Source organism: Carlito syrichta, unplaced genomic scaffold (genome assembly GCF_000164805.1).
Source record: "Carlito syrichta isolate Samal-C Ts95f unplaced genomic scaffold, Tarsius_syrichta-2.0.1 Scaffold308105, whole genome shotgun sequence".
Taxonomy (NCBI): domain Eukaryota; kingdom Metazoa; phylum Chordata; class Mammalia; order Primates; family Tarsiidae; genus Carlito; species Carlito syrichta.
The window spans coordinates 298,009-322,016 of record NW_007252201.1 but is presented as its reverse complement, the minus strand read 5'-3'; the positions used below and the strand labels follow the sequence as shown (position 1 = coordinate 322,016).

The window sequence follows — 24,008 nt, the reverse complement described above, 5'->3', positions numbered from 1 at the left end:
GTGGAAATTGACCAGCTGATTTTGATATGTATATGAAAATACAAAGAAATGTAAAGAACAATTTGAAAAAAGTGAACAAAATTGGAGGACTTACTCTACAAGATATCAAGACTTTTATAAAGCTACTTTAATTAAGTAGTATTGTCTCAAAGATAGGAAAAAAAGCCAGTGGAAAGAAAAGATTCACACACATTGGGATTTGATTTTTGACAAAGGCAGCACTGCAAAACAGTGTGGCAGAGACAGGATTAAGTTATGTGGATACCTGCATCTAATAAATCTTGAGAGAAAAAAATCTAGACCGTCTACTCCACATCAACCAATTTCAAGTGGATTGTAGATTAAAATATAAAAGATAAAAAATAGCGTTTATAGCAGATAATATAAAATAATATTTTCATAAGCTCTGATTAGGGAAAGATTTCCAAACGAGGACCTAAAAAGCACTAACCATAAAATTAAAAAAAAAAATGCATGCCCTGGACAGTACTAAAATTAGGAACTTTTATTCACCCAGGGAAGCCAGTAAGAACAAGAAAATGCAAGTTAAATAGTGGACAAAGATTGCTGAAATATATTAATCCAACCTAGAACTCATAACCAGGATATATAAAGGACTCTAATAATTCAACTAAAAAAAATCAGTCAACCCCGAAAATAAAGATATTTGAACAGATACTTCACAAAAGAGGATATCCAAATAGTCAGTTTAAACCTATAGAAGTGCTCAATCTCATTAGCAAATAGGGAAATACAAACTAAAGCCACAATGAAATATCACAGCACATCTACTAAACTGACTTTTTTAAAAAAAACAGACAATACCAAATGTTGTCAAGGACATGAAGAAATGGGAACTTTTTATAAACTAGCAGCAGAAATGTGTACTCATGCAATCACACTGGAAAACTGTTTGGCATAATCTATTAAAATTGTACTTATACTAGCAATATAATCAATAGGAATGCAGATGATCAAGAATATTCATAGTAGCACTATTCCATCTCAACACTGGAAAAATCCCAGAGGTCTATCAACAGTAGAATGGTTAAAAACATTGGCCAGGCACAGTGGCTCACGCCTATAATCCAAACACTTTGGGAGGCCAAAGTGACAGGATTGCCTGATCCCACAGGTTCAAGACCAGCCTGGGTAACTTGGCAAGATCTCATCTCTATAATTAAAAAAAAATTAGCCGGGCATGGTGGTGTGTCCCTGTAGTTCCAGCTACTTGGAAGGCTGAGGCGGAAGGATCACCTGAGTCCAGCAGGTCGAGGCTGCGGTGGCCAAGAGCATGCCACTGCCCTCCCTCCTAGGTGACAGAGTGAGACTCCAACTTAAAAAAAAAAAAAAAAACTTTGGTGAATTTTTATTCTAAACTTCAATGAAAGATGAATTTTTCTGTTGAACATTATATACATGGAATTTATAAAAAGTAATCGTGTATGCCTGATTTCTTTCACTTAAACTTCATTTGTGAGATTCATCCATGTTGTTGCTGGATTCTGTAGTTAAGAGTCAGGATAGTGTTTGTCTTTGAGTGAAAGGTGAATCTAGGGATTAAGAGGGTCATAAAATGGCTTCTGTGGTGATTAGTAACATTCTATTTCTTGACTTCTGTAATAATCACACAGGTTGTTCATTTTGTGATAATCTGTATGCTTATTGTGCGTATCCCTTTTATCATATATGTCACACTTCTATAAAAAGTTTTTTAAAGGCAAAACAAAGAGAAAAATTATTTTTAAAATCATTATATAAACTAATAATATGTATCAAAACTATTATATATGTCTGAAAGTGATTTATCTGAAACATTCCTTCTGTCAATTCTAAATAGTTGTGTTTTAAGACCTTTTCAAGTTTGTGACTCAATGACAATAGAACTTATCTGGCTAAACATGAGTCTAAAATTATGTATAGTTTATCATCATTTCTTCAAATATCTAGTGCTATATTTGAATGTATCCCCTACAGTTTGTGTGTTGAAAGCTGAATCCCAATGCAACAGATAGAAAAAACTTTGCCCACAATGGACAGTTCTGCTTTGTCATCTCACTTGCCATTTTCCTATACCTCACTGTTGCTCTGCCTCTCACCCTTCCTACTTGTTTCTACCCATCTCTTCTGACTCTTATTCTGTTTTTCACCCAGTGTCATCTTGGAAGATACATATTGAAGATAGTAGAGCCTCCAGCATCCTAGGTCTTTAAGAGGCGATCATTTCATGAGGACTCTGCTTTCATAAATGGATTAATGTGGTTATCTCAGAAATAGGTTAGTTATCTGGAGAGTGGGTTTCTGATAAAAGGATGAGTTCAACACTCTTTCCCTCCATCTCTCATGCTCTTTTCACTTTTCACCTTCTGCCAAGGGATGACACACAGAAAGAAGGCCCTCACCAGCATCTTGATATTGGACCTCCCAGCCTCCAGAACATGTCTTTTCTTTATAAATTACCTAGTCTCAGGTATTCTGTTACAATAGCAGAAAACCGGCACCCAGATAATATGAATTGCAATCAGAGTAAAACTAATCAGGAGATTTCAAGCTCCTGTTGGTGACCATTTGGCATCGTCCTTACCCAAACCACTTCTTGGTGCTGAGCTAGAGGCTTCCTGGGACATTTCTCTACCACTCACATGCAAAGAGTAACCCTTACTGACCTCTGAACCAAGAAATGAAACACCTTGGAGGTCTTAGTGGATTCCCAAAAAGCCCACACCAAAAGAAATCACATAAGAATACTACGGACAACCTGGGAAGGTCCAGGAACTCAAGGGTAGAGACCAGGCTCACTTGAGGCCACTCAGGTGTGACTCTCAGATGCATCTCACCTGCAGAGGTTAATGTGGCTGCAGTGCTATTGCCAAAGATAGAAAAAACTTTGCCCACAATGGACAGTTCTGCTTTGTCATCTCACTTGCCATTTTCTACCTCACTGTTGCTCTGCCTCTCACCCTTCCTACTTGTTTCTACCCATCTCGTCTGACTCTTATTCTGTTTTTCACCCAGTGTCATCTTGGAAGATACATATTGAAGATAGTAGAGCCTCCAGCATCCTAGGTCTTTGAATAACTTTGGGGGACACAACACCCTATACTCTCTCCCTCCACTTCCCCCAATCCCACTCATAACCTAGAACGCCATAGATTGTCCCATAAGCAAGAATCAACTTCTATTTATTTTAGCAATTACAAACGTTCAGGCTCTATTTAGTATGACATAGCCTACTCTAATAAAAAAAAAATTAATCTGAACTCTTTAAAATGTATTATTTTACTCGTGAATGATTTCACAAACAACTGGATTGAATATTTTGTAGAAATTTTTAAAGTTCATTTGTACACCAAAAATCCTGATTTGAACATACCTCTTTTCCTAGTATGCATCTTCAGAGTAGAAGTGGTCCCAGTATTCATGGGATCTATAAAGCAATGAGAGGAAAACAGAAATGTGTACTTTAAAAAGTGGCTAATCTTGACATTTCACATAATTTACACTCAGAATTTAAATCATACAAAATGATGTGGTGATCATCATTTCTCTCTCTCTGTCTCTACCTTTCTGAGGAAAATAACACCTATGGAAATGAGATCTAGAAATCAGGGATGGTAATTCAAACTCTTCTTTTAATTCTCTATTTGGCATTGTGAAAAGAGAAGCAGGGCGGGCCTTAAACACGTGTGTGCTTTGGTTTCCTCATGTATGAATCAAAGTTATCAATCTATTCTGCCTACCTGTCACAATTGTTGTCAAGTTAAAATGAGTTTTTTTTCTCAAAATCCTTTGATAAGCCACTATATGCTCAGTGAAAAATAGAAAGTAAAATGAGAAAATAAAAAGTAAAAATCTGTCCTGCTATTCGTGAGCCTGGAATAACAAAGAATGTCATTTGTAAAGTTAATAGGAAACAGTATTTCTCCTAAGAATTTGCTGTCACTATAAAGTGTTATAACAAACCCCTACTTTGAATGAATCCTGCTTTCTTACTCACTAAGAAACCTTGCTGTCAAAAATCACACACATTTCTTCTGGTTCTGTTTCTTGCCCAGGGCAATGATTGAAGATGGATCCCTGAATGGTTGTGTGGATCAGAGCCCTCTCCTCCTCCCTCCTTGCTCTCCATCCCACTCAACCTCCCATGTCAACCCAGAACTTGTTTGGAAGATTTCCATATATAACAAATAGACCTCTAATGCTCAGGACAGTATACATCTATTAAAAACAGATGACAGAAATTCTCCTTTAAAAATACATTTTTAGCCGGGCTCGGTGGCTCAGCCTCTAATCCCGTGCCTTTGGGAGGCTGAGGTGAGTGGATTGCCTGAGCCTGCGGGTTCGAGACCCGCCTGGGCAACTTGGCGAGACTTCATCTCTACAATAAATCAAAATGAGTCGGGCGTGGTAGCGCACGCCTGTAGTTCCAGCTACTTGGAAGGCTGAGGCGGAAGGATCGCCGGAGCCCAGCAGGTCGATGCTGCGGTGGCCGGGAGCAGCCACTGCACTCCAGTCTGGGCAACAGAGTGAGACTCCAACTCAAAAAAAAAAAAAACAAAACCAAAAAATAAATAAATAAATACATTTTAAAACATTTTTTAACTTGTGAAAAATATAGCAAAAGAAGTCTTTTGTAAGAAAAAAGCTTACGTTTTTACATTGAGTTGTCTTACTTGACATTATACTGTGTAGTTCCAAATTTTGTTCATAAAATCCATGGAAGAGAAACAGTTACTGGTTAATAACAACCATAAATCCTATAACAACTAACACCGCAAATATGTTTACTTATTATTTTCCACTCTTCTGTCTTAGGGAAAGATACATTCATAAATTGAGATTCAGGCATCTAGGATTCTGGTGCTGGCTCTGCCTTTAATTATCCATGTGACATTGTAAAAGACCTTTAAACATCTACATGTTTATGTTTCCCCATCTATAAAACAAGGATAATGCCAGTTATTCTGCCTACCACGTATAGACGTTGTAAAGATACAAAAAGTTATTTCCAAAATTATGTTTGAAATAGTTGGCATATAAGCCAGTGACATGCTGAACAACACCAATAAAACAGATTATAACTTGGAGTTTTTTAGGTCTTTCCAAACTTCCAAGGTAAGAATTAATTACTTTCTTCATCACAAGGCAATGGGCTGGGCATCTCCTTTCTTGCATCTCCATTATTCACTTGGACAGCTACTTGTTCACAGGACTCTGAAGATGAAAGAGATTACAGCTGAGACCCAATGAGGCCTTGCTTTGCCCTATTTCGAAACATTTTGTTACACCTCACCCAGCTTCTCTTTTCTTCTCATGTTTCTACTTATAGCTCTATCTGCATATTGCTGCCTCCACCCCATGAAAGTGTTTCTGCTTCATTGTTTCCATGGCCAATCTCTCTCTGACTTTGTCTTTTGTCTTATGTCTGTCTCTCTTCCCTGTGAGGCTCTGCCACCCTTTATTCATTGCCCCTCAGTTTCTGCTTTCTATCTTTCATCCTCCATATCGCTCTCATCAGGTATGATTATCAGACTCCATTCCTGTCCTCTCTGTGTCTGTGTGATTTTCCCCTTTTTTGTTAAATAGATATCATCTTGTATTGTACATTCATCCATTCCTCTGTCGCCAGCCAGGGGCCCTCGGCCCTTCCACACTTGTGCAAATCCAGTCAGTCACTTACCTGCTGGCTCAGATTGTGAGGCACATTGTGTATTTGCTTGTTGGCTTCCTAGTGCATCATTTTTGCCACTGGTTGTATCTTCTCTCTTTGCATTTATCTGTTCTTTTTCACAGAGTTGCTCTGAGAGTTCATTTTCATGTGAGGGTGTACCTGAACCACATTTTGATTCACAGGTATTTTATTTGTCCCATGCTGCTCATCACTTCCCTCCAACCACCACAGCATGGGCCTCCACTGGATGTAAGATCAAAGCACCAATGCAGTAGCCAGATTGAAGCAGACACAGGCAGAAAACTGGGAAGCCAGGCACAGGGGTAAATCATCCCAGCCCAGAGCCAGCAGCAACTGGCAGCAAGTGTGCTGAAGGGGTATGGGAAGAAGAAACACTCCTAGGCAACCCTGAGGATGAGAACCTGCTATTTGAATCCCAAAATTGGGAAAGTTGCAGATACAAAGACTGAAAATTCTGGGTAATCATTAACACAATGAGGCAGCCCCCACAGCACATTCCAGAATGGAATAAGAGAGCAAAAAGATCACAAAGAGTCAATAGAAACAGACCGATGTTAAATGAGGAATTGGAGCATAACCAGGTCAGGCTTGTAAAAGGGTTTTCTCCAGTTCCTGGGGGGAAGAAATTAGAAGTTTATTTAATAAACTGAGATATAATTTATCATTCTCCCTTAATCCCTTTTTCAGTCTTTATGATGTAGGAGTTAAAGACTACCCCACCCTACCCAGTCTCAATGCAGAGCCCAATGGAGCTGACAGATCCCACTTGATTCTTGAAGTCAGACTCCAGTCCCGAGAGTGGGAGATGGGTCAACTGCACCCTGGCTGAGCAGGTCTTGGCCATGCCACCTGCCTGACTGTCCTCTATGAGGAACGCTGGTAACTGGCAAAGGCTTGTCTTGACAGCCCCAGCCAACGTGAACCTTCCTTTGTCCCTATACTGCCCAGTGGTCTTAGCTTAGTTCCTAAAAATTTCTGGGCGCTTAGGCCCCACTCCCTTTTACACCACAATATCCCTCTGCACATCTGTTCACTCTTTTTTGTTGACCTTTCCATGAGAATTCAGTGTCTGATTCACCTCCAACTCTTGCTATTCTTTATTTTCTATATATTTTTCTCTGCAGATATTTCCACATTTTTGTTCCATGTTTCTGTCTTTTCCTGGGTAGCAATGAATGTAAGTTCTGTCACAACAGCCCAAAGATGGAAACAACCCATTATCAACAGATGAATGAAGAAATGAAATGTAATATATACATGCAATGGAATATTATTTGGCCACCGAAAAGAATTGAGGCCTGATTTAAGCTACCACATGGATAAACTTTGAAAACATTTTGTTAAGTGAAAGAAACCAGACACAAAAGGCTATATATTGTATGATTCTATTTTTATGAACTGTCCAGAATAGGTAAATACATAGAGACATAAAATAGATTACTGGTTGCCAGGGATTAGAGAAAGAGGATTATGGGGTGATTGCTTAATGGGTATGGTGTGTCTTTTTAGACTGATTAAAATTTTTTGAAACTAGATAGAGGTGATGGTTACACAACATTGTGAATATAGTAAATGTCACTGAGTTGCACACTTTAAGATGGTTAATTTTATATTACATGAATTTTATCTCTTCTTCCTCCCCAAGAAAAAAATGTAGGCTCTGGGTTCAGAACACCTGGGTTTGTCCTTGCTCATATGACTCACATATAGTCTTTCTGGATTTTAGTTTCCTTATCTACCAGATCGACACATAAGTAATACTAATCTCCAGCGGCAGCCGTGAACACTAAATACAACTGATGCAGAATAGATATTAACTCAGAGTGAGCTGTTAGTAATAGGGTTGTTTTGTTTTGTTTTGCTTTGTTTTTTGAGTTGGAGTCTCACTCCGTGGCCCAGACTGGAGTGCAGGTACACTCCCAGCCACCGCAGCCTCGACCTACTGGGCTCCAGCGATCCTTCGGCCTCAGCCTTCCAAGTAGCTGGAACTACAGGTGTGCGCTACCAGGCCCGGCTAATTTTTTGATTTATTGTAGAGATGAGGTCTTGCCAAGTTGCCCAGGCTGGTCTCGAACCCGCAGGCTCAGGCAATCCACTCACCTCAGCCTCCCAAAGCACAGGATTACAAGCTGAGCCACCGAGCCCGGCTAGGGTTGTTTTTAATGTTCTCCTTTATCCTTTTCCCTCTTTCATTTCCCCTCCTGCCTCTCTCTCTCTCAAAGTACCAACATCCTTTTCTCCACATCTGCACCACTTCCTCTCCATTTCTCCTAAATTACTGTCTTTCTCTTGGAATATTCCTGCTCCTGAACAACATTCCCCACATTTAAACTGGCCCCTTCTGCCATCAGAAAGTGTCTCCTCTTTGACATTATTGACCATCGGCCCTTCACAGCTTCCTACTGAAGGTCTCCTACGGAAACTCCTAATTCACACTCAGTTTCTTATTCCAACCTCCAGGTTATTGAACATAAAGTTTCTCTGTGTGGCCTCCTGAGAGTGCTCTTGAATTCCACCTGGAGTTAGATCATTTTGGAATCAACAGAAGGTGACACTCATCTACCTTCCTCACAATCTTCTGGCATTCCTTCCCTGGTAGTGTAGTCTTCCCTTCAGAGCTCAGTTCTCTGTCTCCTCTTCCTCTTAGTAGACCAGAAAATAAAGCTTTTATCCTGTCATAATTACCTTGTTCACAGCCGGGGTGAATGTTACGCATTTTTTGTGTTTCTTCTCCATCACTTTTCTGGTAAAAATGTTGCACTAAACAGATTTTAAAAATTAATTAGAGCCTGCAGGCAAGTGATCGGAGACACCACCTCATGATTACACAAATAGAACATCTGTGGTTTTTTATAATTCAGTGGGGCACTCCTAGCCCTTGGGTTACTCTGAATCTCAGTGATTTGTGACCGGGTATTGCTTGTTCCTTCCTCTGGGACAGCCTGAGAAAGAAAAATACAAAATACAAAAACACTAAAATCCTATAGGTAACGAGTCTCTTACATTTTAAGGATGACTGAGCTGTAGAAAATTGTAAACAGTAATAAATCAACCAGCAGGATGATCAGAGCAGAGTGAAAGTTTATGTCAATATAAATAGTATGAGGTGACTGTCTCTGTGTACTTAGGGAAGAAATAAAAGAATTTCCTCAGAAGAGCTAAAATCCTAGAGCGATTCCAGTAGATGAAAGAGAAAGCCCAACAGCCTTAAAGTCTAAAGAAAAGGAATCTTTAGCCAAACTGAGTCAGAAAATATGGGCAGTCCCCAAAGACAAAGGATACTGGGGAAGAACTACACAGACTTCCCCAGCAGGGGAGGGGGTCCAGACCCAAGGAAAAAGGGAAGGAATCTCTGCAAGCTACAAGTTGAATATTGTACAAACTGAATATTGTGGCACTGGAGGACATCCTGACGTACCTTGACCAGGGACTCCAGAGACTGCCAACGAGGACAAGCTAGGGCACCAGGTTAGTTATATTCACACCACCTAGCAAAAGCCCTTGGACATGTAAGCATTTCATGAATACTTGTTAAATGAGTGACTAAGCAAATGAATGAATGAAAAGTAGACCTAGATCCCAGGAGAGAGGGGAGAGAACTGATTACCATTTTTGAAGCTTTTATAAATCTCAATTAAATCAGGATACTCCTTCAGGTTAATCCTGCTGAACATGACTTGTAAAAGTGAAGAATCAAAAGTCTTCTCAAGGTGGCAAAGAACATGGTACACCACTTTCTGTACAGGAACCAAGTGTCCACAGGCTTCTTGAGAATCCTTTTTAAAAGTTCAATAAAGAAAGTATACAAAATAATAGCTTCAAAGTCAAACAGAGATCTAGGAAGTAACTGTATAGAATACTTGTTCTATTTTTTCAGTGCAGGCAGACCAGTAGTTCCCAACCTTTTTGGCATCAAGGACCAATTTTGTGGAAGACAACTTTTCCGTGGAAGGGGAGTTGGCGGGGTGTGGGGTGTACAGTAAAACCTTACTGCTAATGTTAATCTGTATTTGCAGCAGCTCCCCAGCATTAACATTACTGCCTCAGCTCACTTCAGATCATCAGGCAATAGAATCTCATAAGGAGCATGCAACCTAGATCCCTCACTTGTGCAAGTCACGGTAGGCTCCATGCTCCTATAAGAATCTAATGCCACTGCTGACCTGACAGGAGGTGGGGCTCAGGTGGTAATGCAGGCAATAAGGAGTGGCTGTAAATACAGCTGAAGCTTTGCTCACTCACCCACTGCTCACCTCCTGTTATGCTGCCTGGTTCCTAATAGGCCACAGGCAAGTACCAGTCCATGGCCTGTGGGTTGGGGCCCCTGAGACAGACTATTTTTCATGAAATATTTTAAAACTGTAAATATTTTGTCAACTGCTTTAAAAAGCAAGTAAACTCTTCCTCTTGGCTTTTGAGTTCTCATCCTGCCTAGGATGTTTCAGGAATTAATCTGACAGCAATTCTATTGATTACACAGCAATCACTGCCTCCACACGCTCCCCTCCCTCTTTCTCCACCCAGGTATGAGAAATCCTGAACAGGTTCCAGGAAGTAGGGAGACGGTTCTGTCCTTGCTATAAAGTATACAAAGGTAAGAGCACAATCACACACTGAAGAGATGGCTTCCTTCTCTGTATTTCTAGAAAGGCCCACTGATCAAATTTACTTGATCTTTAAGGCTCCAAAACCACCTAACAAAATTTAAACACTTTAGAGGAGACAATAGCAAGGCAGAAATTTGTTTTATCATGCCACAGATCCCCAAGGGATTTCATCTGACATAAGTGGACATTACAATGAAATACTGCTCCCATTCTTTTATCTTAATTTTGTTTTTATTTTATTGTCGTATGATGTATAAACCACTGTGCATTTGCAGAGCATATGAGTTTCACTCCAGCCATCTCACCATTACCATTCACTCCCACCTCAACACTTGCTACAAAAGAGAAGGATTTCAACTAGAAATAGAAGTATCTTTAATGACATCTGTTGGCCCTGTCACCTTGTACCTTATCATTAACTAACAGAAAAGGGCCTTCCCATGAAAGGCATTCACAGGCCTTTCAGGCAGTTAATAATATATTAAATTTTGAATCCAAGATGCCAAGCATAAATCAATGTGGGGCTAGATTATGACAAGGTGATATAATAAACTTTACTTACAGTATACATTTTATCAGTGATAAAGGAGTGGTCTCTGAGGCTTTCGAGGAAGGGAAATAGCTTTGTTATGGCACTTGCTATCTCCACTTTATTTTCCTTGAAATGATTGAAAAAGATCTCCTTCTGAACCATTGCAAACATCCTGAAGAAAAAAATACAATGGGAAAATAAACATCAAGTTTTCAAGATACCTTTCCCAGCCGAAAAACTACAGACTCAGATCACTTATAAATTTTTCAAAACATACATTTAGGAGAGGATATTACCAATCTTACACAAATGCTTTTAGTGAATAAAGAAAAACAGAATACACCTCAATTTGCAGAAGAACAGCCTAATCTCGGTACAAAAACCTGACAAAGACATTACAAAAATGAAGAGTTCAGGTCACTATCTCTCAGGGACAAAGATGAGAAAACTGCAACCAAACATTAGCAAGTCAAATCCAGCCACAGGCAAAAAAAACAATAATGCATCATGACTAACTATGACTTAGTCCAGAAGTGCAAGAATTATTTAACATTTAAAAATCAGGGAATTTATATCACCACATTGATAAATAAATAAGAAAATCATATAATAATTTCAATAGATCTAGAAAAAGCATTTGATAAAATCCAACATCTATTCATGGTTTTTTTTAAACTCTCAGAAAACTAAGAATAGAAAGTAACGAAAAAAAAAAAAAAAGAAAGTAACGGTTTTAATCCAATAAAACATAAACAAACAAAACCCTATGGTTAACATTATACTTAAATATGAAATAGTAAATATTTTCTCACTAATCTGAGAATAAGACAAACATGCCTACCATCTCTATTTCCATTTAAAACTTACTAGAAATTCTAGCCAATGCAATAAGCTGAGGAAAAGAAATAAAAAGTATAAAGCTAAAAATGGAAGAAATATAACAACCATTATTTGCAGATGACCATATACTTAGAAAATGTAAAAGAATTGATAAACTATGGGCATTGATTAGTAATTTTAGTAAGATTTAGAACTGGATTCATGGTTAATACACAAAAATCGACTGTATTTCTAAATACTAGCAAATGGCAAGTTGAAATAAAAATAGAAAACTAGGCTGGGCATGGTGGCTCATGCCTGTAATCTTAGTTAGCACTTTGGGAGACTGAGGCAGAAGGCTTGCTTGAGCCCAGGATGTCGAGACCAACCTGGACAAAATAGCAATACCTCGTCTCTACAAAAAAAATTGAGAAGTTAGCCAGGTATGGTGGCATGCACCTGTAGCCCTAGCTTCTTGGGAGGCTGAGATGGGAGGATCACTTGAACTTGAGTTCAAGGCTGTGGTGAGCCATGACTGTGCCACTACACTCCAGCCTGGGCAACAAAGTGAGAACGTTACTCAAAAAAAAAAAAAGAAAAGAAAAGAAAACTAATATCAGTTTCAGAAGCATAAAAAACCATCAACAATAAAAATAAATCTAACAAAAGATAAGCAAGAACACAAAACTCTTACGGAGATAAAGAAAGTCAAAATAAGTATGTTTGTGGATTGAAGATTAAATATTAAGATGTAAGTTCTCACCAACTGACCTATAGATTCAATATAATTTTAATAAAATGCAGAACAAATTTTTGTGGAAAATCTGATTTTTTTGTAACAAACTGATTCTAAAACATAAATGAAAATGAAAAGGACCAATATTAGCTGAGAGAGCCTTATAAAAGAATCACTATGCTTAACTTCATATAAAGTTATAGTAATCAAGACAACATTATATGGGTATAAAGATAAGCATATAAATCAATAGAGAGTGCAGAAACAGACACACATATGGTCACCAAATTTACAACAAACACATTACATTCAATGATAAAAGGATGGTCCTTTCATGAAATGGTGTTGGAGCAATTGAACACCTTACCTCATGCCATACACAAAAATTAATTTAAGTGAATCATAGACCTAAATATAAAAGATAAAAATAATAAAGCTTCTAGACTATGTAGGATAATATCTTCTTGGTTTGAGACAGGCAAAGATTTCTTACACAAGACCCCAAATATATTGACCATAAAATAAATTATTGATCTATTAGACTTACTTAAAATTAAAAACTTTTATTCATCAAAATACACTTTAAAAGAGTGAAAAGAAAAGTCATAGAATGTGCAAAGATATTGGTAACACATATATCCGAAAGAATACTCACATGTAGAATATAGAGAGAGAACTCCTAGAATATTATCCACAATTTTTTTAAAATAGGCAAAATAGAAAGCATCTCATGAAAGAGGATGTCCAAATGACCAATAAGCATATGAAATGGTGCTCAAAGCATTGCTTATCAGAGAAATGCAAAGTAAAATCTCAATGAGATACCACTAGATATCCACAAAAATGGCTGAAAGAAATCTTTTTAAACTAACAACATCAAATGTTGAGAAGAATATAGTAATTGGAACACTCACACATTGCCAATGAAGTGAAAATTAATGTCCTTACTTTGGAAAACTGGCAATGGCTACTAAAGCTACCCTATAGCCCAGCAACTAGACTCCTAGGTCTACACTAAGAGAAATGAAACAAAACTGATAAAAAGAACCTTAGGATTTGTTTTTATTCCACCTAGGTAACATTTGCAATTGAATAAGTCAGGGTTGGTAGCATCTTACCAGAAGCTTTAATTTGCCACTTTTTTTTTTTTTTTTTTTTTTGAGTTGGAGTCTCACTCTGTCGACCAGGCTGGAGTACAGTGGCATGCTCATGGCCACTGCAGCCTTGACCTGTTAGGGTCAGGTGATCCTTCCACCTCAGCCTTCCAAGTATCTGGAACCATGGGCGTGTACTACCACGCTTGACTAATTTTTTGATTTATTGTAGAGACGAGGTCTCACTGTGTTGCCCAGGCTGGTCTCGAACCCGTGGACTCAGGCAATCCTCTCACCTTGGCCTCCCAAAGTGCTAGGATTATAGGTGTGAGCTACCGTGCCTGGCCATAATTTGCCACTTTTAACCTGATTTTATAGCTTAGTTTTTCCTACTTTGCAATATGTAATTGTTTTTGGAACCCAGTTTAAAGTAGTTTTAGAATGAAACTGGGTATAAGTAAATAAATATAAAAACCCACATTGTGATGACAAACGAAGGAAGACAAAGAGTAATCCTCTGTTCATTTGCTACCTCCACCTGCTGCCCTCCTGGTCCTGCTACTTTGTAGGCCACAGAAGCCCAAGAATGGATGACTCACTATCAGGAAACATCTGTGCTTACCCACGCCCAGATTGGGCTTCACAACATGGCTCCCTACGGCCAGAACAAGAAGTCTGAACTGACTCACCTAGAAAGTAAAAAAGGGAAGTGAAAGTGTTTGTGGATGTTTTTGTATTTGTGAAAACTGTGTGACAGCTATTTTTAGTCTCCTTTTTCAATCTTTGTTTCTCAACTCTCATGGGAATATGACAGCAGGGAATTGAAGAGAAGGATTTGCAGAGTCAATCCAGGGAAGGTACAAACCACGAAGTAGGAACAGGAGGCCAGCTCCATGGAGCCTATAGAAGTTGCAAGACCATGTATTTATGCAAAGGAAAGAGGGGAACAAAGCCTATTTGACCAAAATTGATTGAAGTTAGCCAGGTATAGTGGCGCATGCCTGTAATCCCAGCACTTTGGAAGGCGGAAGCGAGAGGATTGCCTGAGTCCGGGAGTTCGAGACCCGCCTGTGCAACTTGGTGAGATCTCGCTTCTACAATAAATCCAAAAAAAAATAGCTGGGCTTGTTGGTGCGCGCCTGTGTTTTCAGCTACTTGGAAGGCTGAGGCAGAAGGATCATCTGAGCTCAGCATGTCAAGGCTGCAGTGGCCAAGAGCATGCCACTGCACTCCAGCCTGGGAAACAGAGTGAGACTTCTACTTAAAAAAAAAGTTGATTGAAGTATCTATAATAGTAACATAGTTTATATTAAAGAGAAGTAAACCTCTATTTTGTCTCCTTCCCTAGCACAGACTGTGATGGCAGGGGAAAGGAAAAGACAGAAACTTCCAAGCTTCTCTTAGGCCTTTGAGTTAGCTGGGCACATTGGCATCTTGACCAGACAAGTTAAACCCCATGCATTGATATCAGATTGAAGGGAGCTGAAATATTATACATTATAAAGTGGGGGCAGAGGGCGGGGCAGGATATGTTCTTAGAATTTTTATAAAGCAGCCAGGAAGGAAAGAAAAAATCTCTGGGCCACTGGGGCCAGAGGCAGGAGCCAAGTTGGCAAAAATAGCTAACCTTTCAATGGTAGTGCAGGTATGAGGCTTTTAAAACATGCTCCCAGGATTCTTTGACACTCTTCCCATTAAGAGGTGGAGTCTAGGTCCTTTTTCCTTGAATCTGGAGTCTGTGACTGCTTGACCAATAGAATATAGCAGAAGTGGCACTGCCTTAAGTTATGGGCCAGCATCAGCCAGACAACCAGCCATGTGATGCACCATGTCAGAAGTAGATCTGGGCCAGGTTGGAGTGCAGTGGTTCATGCCTATAATCCCAGCACTTTGGGAGGCAGAGGCGAGTGAACTGCCTGAGCCCAGGGGTTCGAGATCAGCCTGGACAACTTAGCAAGACCTCATTTCTACAATAAATTTAAAAATTAGCCAGGTATGGAGGCACATGCCTGTAGTTCCAGCTACCTGGAAGGTTGAGGCGGAAGGAACACTAAGCCCAGCAGGCTGAGGCTGTGATGACCGTGAGTGTGCCACTGCACTTCAGCCAGGACGACAGAGTGAGACTCTGACTCAAAAAAAAAAATGAAGTAGATCCTCCAGCCCCAGTCAAGTTGCATCAGGAGATGCCCATCCAAAGCAGACACAAGTCATCTCCCATGAACTCTGCCCAAACCACAGATGCAATGCAAAATAAAATATGCCTTTTGTTGTTTCAGCTCACTACTTTGGGGTGTGTGTTTATGTTTGTTTTTTCATAGTAGGATAACTAGAACAGATTTTGAAGTAGGATGCTGTCATAACAAAAACAGAAAACATGCAGTATTGTCTGTGGGATTGAGCAGTGTACGTGGAAGCCTAAAAGGTCCCCAGGTTGCTACCAATGGGACTTATAGAAAAGTGAGAAAAATGCGCACTCATGGAAGCTGGAGGAAAGGAGATCCTTGTTATGTAGTGGCGGAAAGTTCTGTAAAACTCTCACCTGCGGTAATGTGGAAATATAAAGTGTACCTGACAAACTTAATGATCTCGTTAAAGAGATTTCCAGACAGAAGATTGTGGATGTGAAGAAGGCTTCTGTTGCCAGGCTCGGTGGCTCATCCTGTAATCCCGCGATTTGGGAGGCCGAGGTGAGTGAATTGCCTGAGCCCACGGGTTCAAGACCCGCCTGGGCAACTTGGCGAGACCTCATCTCTACAATAAATCAAAAAAATTAGCTGGGTGTGGTAGTGCGCACCTGTGGTTCCAGCTACTTGGAAGGCTGAGGTAGAAGGATCACTGGTGCCCAGTAGGTTGAGGCTGTGGTGGCCGGGAGCATGCCACTGCACTCCAGTCTGGGTGACAGAGTGAGACTTCACCTCAAAAAAAAAAAAAAGAGAAGACTTCTGTTGAGATGGGCCAAGAGGATTGGAGCATAGATTATCTAGATCATGAGGGCGAGATGAGCATTCAGCGACATCTTAGGTTTGTACATAATGATGTTCTCACTCAGTCATCATTTTTGAAAGGACTTAAAGTGACTTTTCAAAGTACTGAAAAGATATAGGTATAAAGTTAAAGATAAATTGGAGCAAAGAAAGAATGAAAGCAGGACATGAACTAAAACCAGGGATCATAACTCTAGGTAGAACAATGGGAGAGACAGAGAGGTAGCTGGGAGCCCAGGGATGTGTAGATTCCAGGACCTGAAGTAAGCAGAGAGCAGAAACAGGTGAAGATTTAGGGGCCAGAGGGGCCCAGTGGTCTCGAGCAGTATTTTTCAAATTACATTTCACTGAATCCGACTTCTTCGGGCTATTAAAAGGTGTCCCAGGACATATGTGTTTCATGACCAAATAATGAAAAATGTAGGTAGAATTGGTTTTCAGCCTTCTTCCACCACCCCTTGGCTTATTTTTTTCTCCACGAAAATGTAATTGGGACAGATTCCAGTGAGGACAACTTTACTACTGAGCAGACTCACTGTGCCCACCAGGTCCCGCATTCACTGAGTCAGTCTTTCTCTTTCTCTCTCTCTCGCTCTCTCTCTCCCCGCTACCCGCTGCCTCTGACTTGTCACTTGTGTGTCACATCACAAAGTTTTGGCTGAGGCAGGATGTGCTCCCTCCAAGTAGACCTGCCTCTCTTAGGCTCTGCTCTTTTGCTCTAGAACATCATGGGGCAAGTTAACTTGAAGAAGATCTGCCGCTGGGTACCCTTCCCACTCCTGCTACTCCCTCTTCTCTTTCTACTTTTCCCCTCCAGTGGTCAGACCCAGCTCCTGCCCCAACCCTGGTATAGGCCATCTTCAAGCAAGACAGTGGCCCAAATGTGCTGACTTCTCTGACTCCCTCAGCAAGAACAAAATACTTTGGTATTCCTCAGATAACTGGTGGTAGAATTGGGACTCATGCAGTTCAGTGACAGTTACTTTGATTCTAAAACCCATGCTCCAGTCCAGTCAATAGAAAGCCCTTGGTGTGGTGGCTCATGCCTGTAATCCCAACATTTTGGCAGTCCTAGACAGGAGGATCACTTGAGGCCAGGAGTTTGAGACAGCCAGGGCAACATAGCAAGACTCCCATCTCTACAAAAAAAAATTTTTTTTTAATTAGCTAGAAATGGTGGTACAAGCCTGTAGTTCCAGCTACTTGGGAGGTTGAAGCAGGAGGATCACTTGATCCCAGGAGCTTGAGGTTATAGTAATCTGCGATCATGACACTCTGGCCTGGGTGACAGAGTGAAACAAATCATCATCATCATCATCATCATCATCATCATCATCATTACTCCTATTTAACATAGTATAAAGCCCCAGACAGAACAATAAGGCAAGAGAAAGAAACCAAAGGCATCTAAATAGGAAAAAAGGGGGAAGTGATCCAAGACGGCCATCCAGTAGTAGCCAACTGGCACCTCTTGTGCAGAGCAGATGAGGAAAGTCCCAGAAGCCAGTGACACCCAGCAGTTTAGGCAGGCTGAGATGGAGAATGCACCCCACATCCCACAGAAGGCCCCATCCTCACCAGGTGCTACTAATAGGAGAAGGGGTGCAGTTCCCAGTGTGGAATGATGGGTTGATGTTGATGACCAGGTTTTTGCGTTCATGTTTGGAAAGAATTCACAAACAGACACACAAAGTATCAAGACAAGCAGGTAGCTTTATTAAGCAAAGAATAGTACATTCTCAGGAGGGGAGAATGGGCAGAAACAGACTACAGAAGTTGTTGCTTCTGCACATAACTATAGTTGAGCTATAATTTGCATTCTTAGGGGTACTGAGGGGTGTGTTCTGTGGTGATTTTTTCTTAGAAATGAGTGGTCTTTTGAGCTGGGTTACTGTTACTCCTCCATGTCGGGTGGGGGAGTTTTAGGCCTTATAGGGTCGTACTGGTACTGTCATGGTGTCAGGTATATGATGGAAGTGGGTGGCTCCCCCAGGATAATTTTATGTTAATAATATTATAATGACGGCAAAAGTAGGTCATGATCATTGTGGATCAACCCTGGCTATTGATGCTCATGCTCCAGTTGGTCTCTAAGCCAGTTCCTGTCTTGGTGATCGCCTCCCGACTGCAAGCATCCTGGATAGATGAACTATTGTGCTGCGGGTGTATCTGATAAGTCTAGCAGTTAGGTAGGTGTGAAGTTTTCTATAGCTTGGCCATCTTGCTTGTATGCAAGGTTTTGCACCACCTGTTGCAGACATCAATAGGTTTGGAACTTTCCTACGGTCCTAAAGTTTTCCTAGTCTAACTTGTCTACTCTAACAGTGTCAGGCCCACATCAGAATTGCAGTCCTGCCTTATATGTGAGAGGGGGTGTGTGCTAGTGATATGATCTGCAAGGGTTCCTCTCTCCCTCCAGTCACATGAGACTTCAGTCCCATGTGGGAGGTGGCTGAATATGACACAATGGCATGCTACCAGACCCTATGTGGTGCTGGGAACCTATCCAAACTCTGAACACCTACAGGCAATCAATCTCTCAGAGCTTGTACCCCATGGGTAGCACTTGGTGGCCAGTCCACAGACCAAGAAAGATCACCTACTGGTTTCACTTGCTCCAAGGGTAGGTCTCACTGTGGCATGTGCTGGTTTGTAGTAAGCTATGGAAGATTCTGCTGCTTTGAAGCTCTGAACACAGATCAGCCTCTAGTGGGGCAGGGGGAGTAAAGAGGAAGACTCGGTACCCCCTATCTCCCTGCAAGAGTGCTTCTAGGAAATGGGTAGTGCCACCATTGCCTTTCCTTCTTTCTGATGCCCACAGAAGAGCTTGCAACTGGGGACTGGAATGCAGTCTCACCATGGAAAAAACTTTGCAGAAATTCACTTTGTGTTCTTAGCCCTACATAGCAGGAGACGCAGAGCTGGAGGTGGCAGATGAAGTCACCTGTGGTCCTGGCAGTCCTCTCTCCCTGTGGGAACTCTTTTGTGTGGCAGAAAAGGCCCTAAGACAACTAGACCCAGAAGAGCAGCACGACCCACATTGGTCAGGCCTTCACAGTCTACCACTCCCCCCTCCCCCAGGAAGGAGGAGTTCAACACAACAAGGGAGCATCCTGTGGGATAAAAATTAAAAATAAAAATAAAATCCCGCAAAAGTAGCAACTGTATTTAACTAAATAACAATAAAACAAAAAATGATAATAAAAGGAGAAGCATTGATCCTCACAAATGAGGAGAAACCGTTGGAAAAATACTGGCATTCCCCCAAAGCCTTAATGAGACGTTGCCCACAAAAGATCCTCCCAGACCCCAAACAATGGAATCCCTGCAAAATGACTTGTCCCTGATGACAGACACAGAATTCAGACTAAGAATGGCAAAAACACAAGGAAACCCACAAGAAGATGGACGCATAGATCACCCAAGCAACAGAAGCAGTGCAGGAAATAAAAGTTAAGCTAGGCGGTATAAGATGAATCCAATCTGAAATCCTGAAAATGAAGAAATCCTTCCTAGAATTCCAAAGCACAATGACAGACCTAGGCAGCAAATTTGACCAGGCAGAGGAATGAATCTCAGAACTTGAGGATCAAAATGTTGAATTAACTCAATCTGACAAAAACAAAGAGAAAAGGCTCAAGAATGAACACAGGCTACAAGAGGTTTGGGATTATGTAAAAGAGACCAAAACTATGGTTAATTTGCATCCCTAAGACAGAATAAGAAACTAAGAATACCCTAGAAAAAGTCTTTGAAGAAGTCATCCAAGAAAATTTCCTCTGTTCACTGGAGAGGTAACCATCCAAACACAAGAGATTCAGAGAAACCCTGCAAGGTATTACATGAGAATACCATCCCTAAGACACAAAGTAATCTGTCTCCACAAGGAAAACATGAATGAAAAAATCCTAAAGGCAGCTAGAGAGACAGGACAGACCACCAACTGGGGAAGAGCCATCAGAATTGCAGCAGACTGTTCAGCAGTACCTCTACAAGCCAAAAGGGACTGGGGCCCCATCTTTAACAATCTTTTAAAAAAAGCAATTCCAGTCAATAATTTCCTACCCTGTCAATTTAAGCTTCATCAATGAAGGAGAATTAAAATCCCTCTCAGGCATCCAATCCCTAAGAGAATATGCTACCTCCACACCAGTCCTTTAGGAGATGCTTAAGAAAGTTCTAAGCACAGAAATAAAAGAACATTTCCACCCATTGCAAAAGCACAGGCAAGCACAGATTAACAGAGCATACAGATTAACCACAAGACATGAAGAAAAAAAAGCAAAGTAACCTCTAAAGAGCATTATGACCAGGATAAACCCTCACATGTCAATAATTAATTTGAATATGAATGGACTGAAAATGCCACTCAAAAGGTATAGATTAGCAAACTGGATAAGAAAACATGATTCAACATTTTGCTGCTTCCAGAAAATTCATCTCACTGCAAAGGACACCCACAGGCTCAAAGTAAGGGGCTGAAGAAAGAGGTTCAAGGAAAACAGAAAACAAAAAAAAGCAGAGGTACCTCATCTTATGTCAGACAAAACAGACTTCAAACCAATAAAAGTTTTAAAAGACACTGAAAAACACTACATAATGATAAAAGGCTCAATCCACCAGCAAGAAATATCCATCTTAAATATATATGCACCAAACACAGGAACACCGAGATTCATTTTTTAAAATGCTACTTAAACTAAGAGAAGACATAGACATTATACAAATATAATTGGAGACTATAATATCCCCTCTAAGTGCACTAGACAGATCATCAAGGCAAAAAACAAGGAAACAGAACCTTAACTCAACACTTGACTAACTGGAACTAATAGACATCCACAGAACACTTCATTCAACAACTACAGAACATACATTCTACTCATGCACATGGAACACACTCCAAGATTGCTTGCATTCTTTGGCATAAATCAAGTGTGAACAAATTTCAAAAGGCTGAAATAATACAAAGCATCTTCTCAGACCACAGTTGAAAAAAAGCAAAATATTATCACTAGCAGAAATCCCTCAAAAGACACAAATTCATGGAAATTAAACAAATGCTTCTGAATGACTTTAGGGTTAACACAGAAATCAAGGTAAAAAATAAAAAGATCCCTGGAAACAAATGAAAACAAAGACACAGCATATCAAATTCTCTGGAATACCATGAAAGTGGTGCTAAGTGGGAATTTTATAACATTTCATGCCCATATAAAGAAAAATAGATCTTAAGTAAAAAGACTAACATCACATTTACAGGAGCTGGAAATACAAGAACAATTAAATCTTAAATTTAGTAGAAAAATTCAAATTACTAAAATAAAGTCAAAATTGAATGAAATATAATCAAAAAAAATTATAGAAAGGATCAACATGACATGAAGCCAGCTCTTTAAAAGGATAAATAAGCTTGGAAGACCCCAGCCAGATTGATCAAAAAAAGAGAGAGAAATTTCAAATAAACACAATTAGAAACCAAAAAAGCAATGTCACAACTGACCCTGAAGAAATTCAAAAGATTATTAGAGATTACTATAATATCCATATGCAAATAAACTAAAAACCTAAAGGAAATAGAGGGATTCCAGGCATCACATAATCTCTGAAGGTTGAAACAGGAAGAACTAAAACCCTAAACAGATCAATAGCAATCCAAGAAATTGACTCAGTTATTAAAAAATTCTGCCAAAAAAGCCCTGGGTCAGATGGTTTCTCAACTGAATTCTACAAGACATACAAGGAAGAGCTGATACCAATTCTATTGAAAGTATTTCAGACAATCGAGGAAGAAGGAATTCTTACTAGCTCATTCTACGAAGCTAATGTTATCCTGATACCCAAAACTGCAAAGACCCAACAAGGAAAGAAAACTACAGGCCAATTTTCCTGATGAAAATGTGAAACTTCTCAACAAGATTCTAGCAAACTGTATCCAACAACATATTTCAAAGATCATTCATCATGACCAGGTGGGCTTCATTCCTAGGATGCATGGCTGGTTCAACATACCTAAGTCTATTAACATAATTTATCATATAAACAGGTATAAAACCAAGAATCACATGATTACCTCAGACACAGAAAAAGCATTCAGCAAAATCCAGCATCCCTTCTTGATAAAAACCCTTAAACACCCAGGCATCAAAAGAACATTCCTCAAAACAATAAAAGCTATCTATGCCAAATCTACAGCCAATATCATGCTTAATGGGCAGAAGTTGGAAGCATTTTCCCTAAGAACTGAAACAAGACAAAGATGATCATTCTCATCCCTCCTACTCAATTGCTCTAGCCAGAGCAATCAGGCAGAAGAAAGAAATCAGAAGTCTCCAAATACAAAAAGAGGAAGTTAAGTCATCCCTCTTTGCAGATTATATGATTCTATACCTACCTAGAAAACCCTAGAGAGACTATCAAAAACCTCTTCACACTAATAAATGACTTTAGTAAGGTCTTGGGATACAAAATCAATGCAAAAGAGACAGCTGCATTTCTATAAACTAACAACAAACAGGTCGAGAACCAAAGCAAAAACACAATTTCATTCACAATAGTCACAAAAAAATAAAATAAAAATACTTTGGCATCCACCTAACCAAAAAAGTGAAAGATCCTTACAATGAGAACTACAAAACACTGCTCAAAGAAATCAAGGATGACACTAATAAATGGAAAAACATTCCATGCTCATGGATTGGAAGAATCAGTATCATCAAAATGTCCATCCTACCCAAAACAAATTACAGATTCATGCAATCCCTATCAAATTGTCAACATCCTTTTTCAAAGACCTAGAAAAGACAATACAGAAATTCATATGGAAGCTGAATGGGTAAAGCAATCTTCAGTAAAAGGAACAAAATTGGAGGCAACACACTTCCATATTTTATTACAAGGCTACATTAAACAAGACAGCATAGTATGGATACAGGAATAGACACATAGACCATGGAACAGGACAGAAAATCCAGAAATAAAACCACAGTCCTTCAACCAACTCATCTTCAACAAAGCCATCAAAAACAAAGATTAGGGAAAAGAAATCCTATTTAGCAAATGGTACCGGGAAAATCGGCTAGCCACATGCAGAAGAATAATACTGGAACCCTGCCTATCACTGTATATAAAAATTAACTGAAAATGGATTAAGGACTTAAATGTAAAACCTCAAATTATAGGAATATTAGAAGAAAATTTAGGGAACACCCTCCTGGATATCAGAATAGTCAATAAATTCATGGCCAAGTCCGCAAAAGCAAATGCAACAAAAGCTAAGATTGACGAGTGGGACCTTATTAAACTGAAAAGTTTTTGCACAGTAAAAGAAACCATTAAAAGAGTAAAGAAACAACCCATGGAATGGGAAAAATATTTGCAAGCTATACATCAGACAGAGGCCTAACAACCAGGATCTACAAGGAATTCAAATGAATTACAGGGAACAACAAACCCCATTAAAAAGTAGGCAAAGAACATGATCAGACACTCTCAAAAAAGACATTCAAGCAAACAACAAATGTATGAAAAAAATGCTCAGCCTC

At 39.8% G+C, this 24,008-nt stretch overlaps 1 protein-coding gene across 1 annotated transcript in view; it reads right to left on the bottom strand.

Moving 5' to 3' along the window:
* LOC103267337 (nuclear autoantigen Sp-100-like) overlaps positions 1 to 24,008 on the bottom strand; it is a 51,698-nt gene that overhangs the window by 11,444 nt on the left and 16,246 nt on the right. Inside the window, exons 2-8 of the mRNA XM_021716001.1 lie at positions 14,103 to 14,169; positions 10,862 to 11,003; positions 9,300 to 9,468; positions 8,378 to 8,452; positions 5,681 to 5,857; positions 5,131 to 5,214; positions 3,374 to 3,427 (exon numbers count right to left, since the gene is read on the bottom strand). Of these exons, the coding sequence (XP_021571676.1) occupies positions 3,374 to 3,427; positions 5,131 to 5,214; positions 5,681 to 5,857; positions 8,378 to 8,452; positions 9,300 to 9,468; positions 10,862 to 11,003; positions 14,103 to 14,169 (768 nt within the window). The remainder of the gene's footprint in view (positions 1 to 3,373; positions 3,428 to 5,130; positions 5,215 to 5,680; positions 5,858 to 8,377; positions 8,453 to 9,299; positions 9,469 to 10,861; positions 11,004 to 14,102; positions 14,170 to 24,008) is intronic.